Genomic DNA, 12,053 nt, shown 5'->3' with positions numbered 1-12,053 from the left:
ATGGAAAGCCGCTGGCTTTGGGACCCTGGCTGAGGGTGATGGGAGTTTCAGCCCCAAACATTTGGAGGGCACAACATGGTAAGGCTGGAGAAGACAATCCTGGACTACATAGACCAGGTGCGGGGAACCTCTGGCCCTCTGGGTGTTGCTGCACTATCATCATCCCTAGCCACTGGCCATGCTTGCTGGGACTGATGGGATTTGTAGTTCAGTAACATCTGGAGTGTTCCCCACATTGGTCTGTGCCAATGACCTGACATTATACTATATAAGGCAGCTTTGTAGTTTGTCTCCACAATCTTAAACAAACCTAACTGTGTTAAGTACCACTGAATACAGTGGGATTTACATCTGAGTGAACAAGCCTAGGATTGTGCTATGAACCAGGTTATAGTTCTGCACCTGTTCCCCGTAGCCAATTCATGGTGGCTATGGACAGGGTAGATGAAGGAAAGTGTCCTCTCTACTACCACACACCCATGTCAAGTGGTAAGTCCCTTAGTGAGTCTCCTGCTCCATGTCACAGTGAGACACTGAGGTAATATCCACCACCCAGGGGTATCTGGGGTGTCCCTGTTCACATACTGAGTTCAGTATGAATGCATACACTTTTAAAGATGTCAGCAGTGGTCTGTTGTTTTTTCTCTCAAGTGGGCTTCGCTTTATGGACATAAGAAGAGCCTGCTGGATCAGGCCAGCGGCCCATCTAGTCCAGCATCCTGTTCTCACAGTGGCCAACCAGATGCCTGTGGGAACCCCACAAGCAGGACCTGAACAAAACAGCATTCAGAAGCATTACTTCCTCTGAACTGTGGAGGCAGAACATAGCCATCATTTGAAATTTAAGATTTTTCACCCGGAAATGCATTATTTTACACTTGCATTTGCCATTTTGCTGCCCGTTCACTCAGTTGGGAAAGGTCCTTTAAAAGCTCTTCACAATCTCTCTCTTGTTTTCACAACCCTGAACAATTCAGGACCCTCAGCAAACTTGGCCACCTCACCATTCAGCGTGCCTGTCTTTGTGTCCCATTTCTATGTGTGCTCAGTTTTGCTGCCCAAGTAGCTTTCTACCACACATTTCACAGAATGAGGACACGTTTTACCTCAAGACACTTGGTCATTTAGCAGTTCAGGGAAAAAGCTTTGATCATGCATCCCCTTTAATATATGTATTTTTTCCTTGCAAGTGTCAGGAGGAGGAAATTCTATTTCACCAAAAGCGGGTTCTCAGCAGAGTATGACCTAGAGGCATACATATGCAAGAATCTAGAACAACCAAGACAAAAGGCAGCTCGCTAAAAATAACCCAGCTCTTCATTTTTCTCTATGTGGAGTATTGTGCCAGCAGGCTTTCTTATTCACTTCAGTATAAGGAGGCACACACAACCTTTGGCACATCATGTCCTGCTGAAAAAGCTGAGGATTCTATAGGTAGGGCAGCCTTTGGGGCACAGAACAGCCCCCGCTGCCCCAAACACTGCCAGATCAGTAAGTATTGATATCTCCATGCTTGGGTATGGCTGAATTGGCCTGTTTCTTCAGCACATCTTACATAAATGCATCCACTGTAATGCAATAACGCAAGACAGATACATAGCAATTTAAATGTGAAGACAAACATTACACCTAAACGAAGGGGTGGTGTGGCTGCCTTTTGTTGGACGCATGTTGCCCCCATAATCTGTATTGATCTCTTATCCCGGGCCCAACAGCTTTCTCTCTCTGCTTGCTCTGGTTAACCATTAAATCAAGTTTTATGAAATCCAGAGGAAACCCAGAGAGAGATTTGCTCCACTTCCTAAACTGCTCTGAAAACAGCTCTTAAATGGGATTCCTCATACTTTTCCCTGGAGTTGCATTCTGGGGCAGTCCACCTCTTCACCTTCTTTCCCTTCCTCCCCTCAAGGATAATTTTCCAGTTGTCTTTCCAACTTCTCAGCAGCACTCTTCTGGTCCTTAGCATTGCTGACCCGACTGACCACATGATATATGCGCAAAACACGTCTGCTGCCTTCACAGTTTGTTGTTTCTTTCGATTTTGCCCTCATTTGTTTCAAATATACATGCAGGTCCAGCTATGTGAACATAATCCCTTCTCGATTCTCTGAGGAGGAGGAGGAGAAAGCTGTTTCTCCTGCTTTCTGCCACAGCTGCGCAGAGCTGAAGGAAGAATAAATGGGAAAACACGGGCTTTCACAGATCTTCCTCAAGTAAAAGCTTAGGCAAAAATCCCAAGTACGAACACCCAGCCCTGGACCAAATTGAAAATGGGCCAGAGAGGTATGGACTTATGGGAAAGTGTGGCTGGGCCCTCAGTAACATAATCAGATCCCAATGTGGTTTAATATGAAGTTGGATGTCATTTGGAGAAGGATAGATGAGATCGTTAATTTACAGAGAGCTCAGCACACATCCCACTCAGACCATTAAGCGGCCCCAATTTGTTTTATCATTACAGATTTTGCAGTGTTCTATTAAATCGGAATTGTGCAAAGTGCATTTATTTTTAAATAAATAAATAAATAAACTGCAGTCTGATCTTGCAAGGTAACTGGGAATATTTAGGGAGGAGGCTAAAAACAAAACATAACCCCAGGTTATTCTCTGCCAAGCTGCACTCAGAAGCAGAATATCAATAAAGATGGTGAGCAAAAAAAGGGGGTGTCCTTCATGCAGAAAAATCATATCCAAATGACCCAAATGCAAGTTAATCCCCCTGTCTGGACAAAGCCATGATCTGCCCATAACATTTGGCCAACCCTTCCCAGTCACGGATAAAGTTTTTCCTAATTTTTCATTTGCTTTGCTTTATCTAATGTAAATATTCAATAAAACAGCCTACTTTTGATCCCTATACATGATTGTAATGTTATCAAGAAAGAAAATACTCCTAATGAAGGGCAGAATTAACAATTATTCTTAAGAGAACAGGCTGCATCCATGTGTGCCAGAAAAATAAGCCACCAAAAAGTAGTAGAACTGGATGACTCAAATAAATGACTCACAAGTTGTGACTTGAGTCAGCACCGTTCCTTCAAGACCTGTGCTTTGAACCAAATGCCGGTTAGGCATTAATAACTGTTCAAATCTCTTTGCACTCCAAATCTGTATAGGATAAGCAAGCAGAATACATTTTACACTGTTCTGAAAGAGGAAGTGTAAGACCTATATTGGACCAAGATTAGCAGCTCCCAGTTCCATCACTGATAACTCACTGTCTGAGTTTGACATAGTACTTGGATGGTTTTAACAGTTCCACTTTAGGACAAAATGGCTTGGAGGTGCAGAACACACAAGTGAGTCAGACTGTTAAATGTGCTTCCATCATGTTGAAGGTGCCATTCATTGCTGAGTCACCCTGGCAATGCAACTATGAGTTACAGCCAGAATTTCCAACAGCCCTCCACTCATTTAGGGAGGGCAGGTGGGATCATCCATGTAATTCCCAGTCCCCCATATATCAAACCCTATACAGTATGTGATTGTGCCCCACAACTATCTCTCTCTCAACGCAACGGTTCTGCATGCAGGTTGAATATTGCTACAAATCAAATGGCACTCTATACTAGGCAAGCATGGGCAAACCATATATCCCTTTGTTTCAAAAAAAGATATAGCTGGGAAATGTGCTTGTTCCATGCAGCTAACCTCACAATAGTTATTGCCATCATTCACTCTAATAGCAAATTATGCTGATTGAGTGCCAATAGGATTGAAGCCATAACAGGGTCACTAAGAAACAAGAAGGGAGGTATCAGTATATTTTTTTAAAAGCTTTAGGAATATTTTTCAGGGTGGGAAGACAGCAAAATTGATGTACGGTAAGTTTTTTTTAAGTACAAAAAAACCACACAAGGAAGCCTAAATACAATTTTTTTGGGGGGGTAGTGTGGAGAGGCTGGGGAAAAGGAAGAAAGAAGAGGAATTTGTTTTATTGATTTAGACAATTTTTATATATTAGGAGGAAAACTATAAGCAGTTTTCAAAAACATGAATAAGGATCAAATATGCAAAAGACAAGAACAAATATCTGCATTGTAGAACACTGTATTTAACTATGATTACAAATAAATGCTCTTGAAATGCATTGCTGTTTGACAATTTAACCTTGACTGCATCTGAGAACAAGCCTCTGGAGCTTGATGAATCATCCCTCCTCCAGGAATGTCCATACAGCATGTCACACTTTCAAAGGCCCACTTAGCAGTAGTACCCTTTTCAATTCTTTCCTAATTTTAACCAAATTTAAAATGCCTTCTTTCGTCACCATTTTGCCACCACCTCTCTGCCTCTTGAATGCACGATATGCTTCATGGGCCATCCCTTCCCCACTTCTGAAATGGCCCCTGTAGCTTCTCCCCCCCCCCCCCCCCGCCGCCCCCAATTCCCACAGAGCTACAATTCCCAGCACCCTAAGCAGACAACAGCTCCCTAGGGTTTCAGCCAGGAGCCTCTCCAGCCATAGCTGGAGACACCAAGGGAAGTGCAACCTGGGAATTGCAAACTAGGAGAGCACTGACCCACTTGCCCTGATTGTGAGCTTCCCGCAGGCGTTTGGTTGGCCACAGTCAAACCAGGATGCTAGACTAGATGGGCCTGGGGCCTGATACAGCAGGAGCGTGGAGACAACAGAGGAAGGGAGGGATACAGGAAGTGGTCTTATACTGACCCAGACCACTGGTCCATCTACCTTGGCCTTGCCTACACGGGCAGTGGCTCCCTAGGTGGGAGTCTCTCCCAGCCATACCTAGAGACACCAAGGATTGTACCTGGGACAATTTATTCAAGCAGTTGCTCTACCTAATAGAGTACAGTCCTAACATAAAGAGGAAGGCAGTGATCACCCAGTCCAAACAGGAAGCTTTCAATAGCCCTTCCAGGTTTGGAGGGCCCAATGACTTACTGGTAGGACCAGTAAGGAGCCCAGTAAGATGCTCCAAACTGCTTTTTTTTTTTTGGTCCACCACATTTTTTTGGTCCGCCAAAGGTTCCCAACTCCAGCGACTCCTGGCAGAGTGCCGAGACTGGCTGCAAATCCCTGCCAAGTATACACTGAGCGGGCAAACCCCATGGTTCACTTCCACAGAATGTGTGAAACAGCACTGTGTTCTCTTAGACCCAAAGATTCTTCTGCAAGATAAATACCTTGTGAAAGCCAGAGGTGCCAGCTTGCCCATAAAACCAATTGGGACTAATCCGCCTTGTTGCAAATCAGCCCATGGCCCTGTTATAAGGTGAACTACAAGCACAAGTTCAAGCCATTCCAGTGAGCAGCATCCTATTTTTATCGAACCCAAGATGCAACAGAAAATATGGCCGTTGCTGTTAAATGTGTGGAGAGGTGGGAGGGATAACTTCCATCCTCTGGCACATTTATTATTTTCTAGAGCAAGGTGTACTTGCCAAATTATGTAAAGGCTGTGTGCGAAGCAGCGATCAATCACCCAAGCAATACCCCCAAGACCAATAAACAGACCCAATGATCATCAATTATTCACAACATGAAAGCATGGTGCGCTACCAAGCAAGACTAGCTCATATTTCTTTAGTCAAAATACATTTAGGAACCAAAAGATTTTTAATCAGAGAGAGAGAGAGAGAGAGAGAGAGAGAGAGAGAGAGAGAGAGAGAGAGTCCCACAGTTCTCTTACAACAGTGACTGCCAGAAGCACCTGGGAAGGTTGAGTAGCTGCCCAGGTCTTGTGTGTTAGAAGATTTGCCTTGCTGGATCAGATCACTGGAATATCTAGTCCAGGATTTTGTTCCCCGTAGTGGCCAGGAGCCAGATGCCTCATGGAAGTTCCTTAGCCAAGCATGTTTGGAGCTCTTAAGTGGTACAAAAAAGAGGAGGGCATTTTTTTTTTTTTTGGCCCATCCACTTGTGAGGAACCTCCTGGTCACCACAGTGGTGGGCTGGGTGCAGACCCGGGGGCAGGGGGGGCTCAAAAATTATGCATATGCACTCTGGCTCAGAGTGGCCCTCCCACGTGCTCAGACAGAGTCAGGTACATTTTATGTATTTGCATACTTAACACTACATCTGTTTGGGCCCTCTGCCACTAATCTATAAGGATTCCTAGATGGAAGGAAGGAAGGCAACATGTGGTTCTGTTAGCTCATAGATGCTGCTCAGAGCTGGAATGATGGCACACAGACGTGTAGGCCGATACAAATTGTTCTATTAAATTTCAGTGATCTGCAAAGTATCATTTTCTCCCACCATATGTGATTGATGTCTCAAAGGTACTGGCATAGCTTCCCTGCCTCTTCAGATCTTTTGAAGGAAAGTCATTTATAAAAAAGAAAGAAAAAAGTTGGAAACACAAAATTGCCTTTGAGCCCGAGTCTCAGAGGGAGACAAAGGGAGAGTGTTATGAGTCTGTGGGTGCCAGACCTCTCTGGTCCTGAATCCAGCAAGTGTTAAAGCCAATCAAGCCTTCAAATTTCAGGAAATAACCAGATTAGCCTCCTGGTGAAGTGTAAGGAGAGCAAAGGCAGGTGCTCTGTGGGTCACGGCAAATGGGTGGGTCCCAACAGTGGTTTGATCCCATGTGCATTTACTTCAAAATAAGCTCCATTTATTTCAATGGGGCTTAACCCCAAGTAGGATAGGATTGCAGCCCTAAGGGAAGGTAATTCTGTTGCATTTCTGCATTCAGGATGGGACTGACTGCTCTAAGACATTTCAGTCCTCTTAATTTCAGATCTTGACCTTATTTGAAACAATGAGACACAACAAATAGCCCACAAGTCAGTTGTGCAACCCCATGAAGAGACACAGCCAGACACACAGTGGCCTCACGAGCAAGTGTCACATTGCAGAAATGGTTGCATATCCAACCCAATTCCAAACTGAATTGGCACACCTGTCTTTTAACTTGCTTGCTATGTGGTAGCAATATTAACCAATAAAAAAATGCCTCTACCAGGTTGCATTAAATAGCATAGTCTCCAGGGATCACACATAGCTCCAGTTCAAAGAAGTTAGAATCTGATTATCCAAAAGGCATGGGGATATATACACTTATGGTCTAAGCTTTTTTGGGTTGTCCATTTTGTGGCTACCAGGTTCCCTGCTTAAGAAAGGCAGACACAGAGGCTGGCACTCAGACAAAACATAACTGTCTTTATCGATACGGTGATATTGCTGTACAGAAGAAGATGCATGAGTGCCTCATCAACCTGTGATGAGCAAATCATCTTCAAATTAAAAGCACAGTTGAAAAGTAGAGAGAAACCTCCAATAAGCAGTAAGCAAGATGTCAAACTTCAGGACAAACTAAGTCAAGAGGTCACACATTCTATAAAATTCAAATCCACTTTTCTATGCAAAGCAGAGATTACAGTAAAACAGGGGGAAGGCTATCACCACAGGATGTAATTAAAAGTGCAACTCAACCTGTATCTGTACTGTATCAGAAGGTAGACGCTCACGTGGGTCTTGTCCACACTAGTGCAAAATGCGGTTTTGCACCTGCATGTCTCTGCATTACTGTTGGGGCAGTGTTGTGCCAGATCTTTTCCGCTTTTTAATAGCATTCCCCCTCCCCTTCAATCCTGGCTGTTTTGGACTTTCCAAGCAGTGGACTGTATTGCAGAGAAATATATGAATATATATAAAAGGTAAAGGGGACCCCTGACCATTAGGTCCAGTCATGACCGACTCTGCGGCGCTCATCTCGCTTTATTGGCCAAAGGAGCTGGTATACAGCTTCAGGGTCATGTGGCCAGCATGACTAAGCCACTTCTGGCAAACCAGAGCAGCGCACAGAAGCGCAGTTTACCTTCCTGCCAGAGCGGTACCTATTTATCTACTTGCACTTTGACGTGCTTTCGAAATACTAGGTTGGCAGGAGCAGGGACCGAGCAACGGGGATTCGAACCGCCGACCTTCTGATCGGCAAGTCCTAGGCTCTGTGGTTTAACCCACAGCGCCACCCGCGTCCCTTGAAATTGAATATATATATATATATATATATATATATATATATATATATTCAATCAATTAATAATAATAAAGTCTGCCATTATGGTGATCTCATCAAGGAACTGCTGATCAGCTTCTGAGGTACCCCAGGTTCCTTCAAAACAAAGTTTGAAAACTATGGTCCTAAAGCAAGAATGTACCTCAAACAACAAATCAGCTACACCAGAGTCTAGTCCTTTGATTTAAGAGGCTTCAGATCAATTTGATATATGGCTTTGGGGAAAACAAGTATTTTCATATAATGCCACAGGGAGTTCATGGTTAACTGGGAATTGCCTGTGGCATGTGCCCATGTTCTCAAACATGTTTTCAAATACAAATTTTGGAACATATTGTTTCCATATTGCGCATACTGAAAATCACAATGTTATGTTCCAATATTCAATATCCAGTAAAATAAAATGCTCATGTGCCTGTTCTTTCCAAAGCACCATGTACATAGATTATGCTATATGAATAAATGATAATATGCCTGCGTAATACAGTTTCTACGGTGCCAAGAAGTTCTGAACTCTTCCTTTCTCACATGGAGTGAGAATTTCAAAGCAGAACCGTGACTCTCTAGAGAGATACTTGTTAACAACGTTTCCAGCGCTGTGGAGATACACCATTGTGAATTATTTAAACGCCTTTAAGAAGAGCAACAGAACCCTTAATGTCACATTTTATGAGGGAAAACATTATTCAGTTCTTGGGTTAACAAAAGAAAGAGAAGCAAGGGGGAAAGCACCTAACTTTCCACTCCACCCTCAACTGTGTCAGTTCTTTAGCTGAACACACTCTGCTTCATCACAACTCTCACAGGCAAAAAAGGAGCAACATCAGATGGAATGACCTGGTCAGGGTGATGATGTCATGGCATCTTTGCACCGACCAATGGGAGGCCAGGCTGTGAACAAAGGAAGATGGAACTTGAGAGGAATTTTCAGTGAAAATGGCAGTTAAGAGCCTATGGTAGAAGGAAGACAAAGTAGAACAAAAAGAACTGAGGAAAAAGGACTCAAGAAGTGGGTGAATTTAAGCTAGAGAAGAAACACCAGATTCGATGGAGGAGGGGAGGATTCATTTCAGCATCCAATTACCTCAAGAAGGACCTCAGCACAAGAAATTTCAATGAAATACACAGCGTGCCAGCTGGGGTCTGAAAGCAAAAATAAACACATGGAACTGCTACTGCCACATTTAAGCACAAAACTGCCCCAGTCATGGGCATAGCCAGGATTTTTGCCAGGGGGGCAGGCTTTTTGTTTGGGGGGGGCAGAACCTCAGTTTGCTATGTATTTTTATTGAATTTTATTGATTTAAGGGGGCAGCCGCCCCTCCTTGGCTACACCCATGGCCCCAGTCATGTAGAATAAGCTGGAGAGGGCCTGATTTTAATACCGATAACATTTCATAGATGAATTAACAACGCTGTGTAAGCATTACCTTTTCCTCTGGCTCCAGTAGGCTTCCTTCCGCTCCCGATGTCTGAAGCTGTGTCCACACAATGTTTATTAGCCACCATCCATATCCCGTAGTTCTTGAGGAATACTGCTGTTTGATGCATTTCCCCTCTAGGCAGCTGCCATCCAATTTGAAAACAATAAGCCACAATCACTTCACAGTTAAGCTGAGGTGTGTTCCTGTGAGGCAGCTGTTTTGCATGTGCAATCACAGCTTAACGAATAGAGGCAGGTGCAGGAGCCAGGGAAACAAACAGGTAATGTGCATAGGACATCCCACCTCGCTCTCTGGTTTGTGCAGCAACATGCAAATGTGACTTGAAATGCCATGTAGGGAAATGGCCTGAGTCTTAAGCTGCTAATGATTACACAGCCTTAGATTAGTTTTATAGCTAAACTGTCTCTTCCAATGCTTTTCTTCTCTCCACCCCCCCCCACCACCACATTTGCTATCACTAGAGCCGAAGATGGATTTAAAGGGTAGGGGTAAAGGATCTTTTAAAAGCTCTCTTTAAGGGTTTTTTTAAAGGTTCAAAATGAGTAACAGGTATACTTGTGCACACATGGATATTTAGGCCAGATATCAGGTGCAATAGTAAGCTGATTCAGATGGAACACCAAATCATGGTTTGATGTGAAACACATGAGGGGACACTGAGACCTGGACTTTTGTGTTCTCCTCTCCTCATACACGGCAATTCTGTGTCTCCAAACCATAGTCTGGGATTCATCTGAATTAGAAATTCATTTATATGTAACAATATAGGCCACCTTTTGGTGCATAACCCAAATATCATCTTCTCCCATATATATCCGACCTGGATCTCTTCGATGTCCTGCTTGCTCCAGGGTGAATGAAGTGACACAAAGTGAAGTAACCACCAAAGCCTTTTCAGTAGTAGCACCCTGGTTGCAGAGTGGCCTTCTCAAAAAGGCTCACCCAGCACCATCTTTGTGATCTTTTTTCATCCCATGTAAAGATAGTTCTGTTCATCCAGGCCTTTTAAATAGCTTAAGTGGTCTGGAACCTTAAAACACACACACACACACACACACTTTTTAATTGTGGCAGTGGTGCAGCAAATTCTGTTTTGTTCTATTTATCTAGCTCTTTCCCTTTTAATGGTTTGTGTTTTGTATTACAGTTGTTGTTTTTCTTTATTCACTGTAAGCCCCTCAGAGAATTTTAGGTTACAGCATAGCATATGAATATCAGAAAGGAAGGACTGTTATAAAGACCCAGCAAATACAACAAACCGTTGTTGTTTTTTAAAAAAGCCTGCTATTGACAGCAGTTTTAACAATTCATGAGTTATATATATAATGAGGTAGCTTCTCTATCAATAAAGGTTTCATCTGCAAATTGTACCCAAGAAAAACTCAGTAAAAACATTTTATTTTTTAAAAATAAAGGTTTTATCTATTCATTACAATTTCCACAAATTTATCTTTAGCATCAAATGTATAGATTTGTTGTTACTGTCAAGAAGCATCCTATATTTTTCCCACAAACACACATGCACACACAAATTGCTCTCCAACAAACAGATTTGCAGATTAAAGAAATTTGCAGCTCCAACTTGTGGACGGCATCTTTGGCAGTGCCGATTTTGAGTTGCCTTTTGAACTACAGTAATTGGTGAGGAAAGGCAGCAGCTTTCTCAGAGCCTTCTCCTTAACATTTGCTAATCCTTTTCATGATGGCTACCCCCTTCCAAAAAAAAAAAAAAAAGACATCAGAAGTGCACTGTGCATAAATTTGCTTCACGGGGCTGCTGTCAAGGCAGAAAAGTTATCAAGTGTGTTTGTTTTTCTGGGCTTAAAATGAAGAGATATGAAGACAGCCATATCAGCTCTCATCACCAGGGTCATGAACATGCTTCTCAGCGTGGTTATCCAGAGCAGACAAATGAGATGCTGAGAGTTTAATAACAGCAAACGGCACTGCTGAAAAAGAGCAACTGATCCAGGATACAATTTCTTCAACCTCCAACCGCCTTTCATACGCTTTTCAAAGCGTTCCACCTGGTGGCTGGTCATGTCAGTGCCTTGCAAGGAAAAGTTTCAAAAAGAGATGTTAATGAAACTGATCTGTTAAACATGTTACTGGGGCGGGGGAGGGGGGAGAGATTGCACATACTTTTGTAAACCAAGAAAATCTTTAATAAAGATACGTGTTGTTTTTAAAAAAGAGATGTTAAGTGAAATTGATAGTGGGTTTCGGCAGCCTAGAGAAATGGATAAGTGGCACGTCCTAAGAAGCCATTCTGAAGACACGCCAGTGCTTGAGATAGCACAGTGTTGTCAACATTCGAACCCACATCCAGCATATTATATGCAGTACCTTATCAGCTCTAACCATCTCTGTGGTGGGGAAATGACTAACTGATTGCAATATGTAACCTGTCCTTCTTGTAAGGTTTAAGTGACAAATATTGTCTTCTTTTTACACACACACACACAGAGAGAGAGAGAGAGAGAGAGAGAGAGAGAGAGAGAGAGACGGAGTGAAGGTCTCAGACACATGCACCCAACTCTGCAAACCAATTACCTATTGAAGAAATAATTCCACACCCAGAGAGCTACTGACATTCATTTGCTGCCTCACTAGTCATCAC

At 43.1% G+C, this 12,053-nt stretch overlaps 2 protein-coding genes across 7 annotated transcripts in view; both read right to left on the bottom strand.

Moving 5' to 3' along the window:
- Window positions 1-9,834, bottom strand: part of FAM13C (family with sequence similarity 13 member C) — a 73,539-nt gene extending 63,705 nt beyond the window's left edge. For 3 of the 6 annotated variants that reach the window (XM_081004981.1, XM_081004983.1, XM_081004982.1), the window contains exon 1: window positions 9,073-9,332. In XM_081004981.1, coding sequence (XP_080861107.1) covers window positions 9,073-9,203 — 131 coding nt within the window. In that variant the 5' untranslated portion in view covers window positions 9,204-9,332. Of the gene's footprint in view, window positions 1-9,072; window positions 9,343-9,418 lie in introns of those variants that run through there. The other 3 variants (XM_081004987.1, XM_081004985.1, XM_081004984.1) reach the window with 3 other exon arrangements.
- A 1,014-nt stretch (window positions 9,835-10,848) lies between these two features.
- Window positions 10,849-12,053, bottom strand: part of LOC308476910 (protein FAM13A-like) — a 51,438-nt gene continuing 50,233 nt past the window's right edge. The window contains exon 8 of the transcript XR_013986170.1: window positions 10,849-11,483. The gene's annotated coding sequence lies outside the window, so the exon portion shown is untranslated. The remainder of the gene's footprint in view (window positions 11,484-12,053) is intronic.

The sequence above is a fragment of the Podarcis pityusensis genome (assembly GCF_964106645.2).
Source record: "Podarcis pityusensis genome assembly, chromosome: 5".
NCBI lineage: Eukaryota > Metazoa > Chordata > Lepidosauria > Squamata > Lacertidae > Podarcis > Podarcis pityusensis.
The sequence above is the reverse complement of the archived record's forward strand: the minus strand, read 5'-3'. Positions and strand labels throughout refer to the sequence as shown.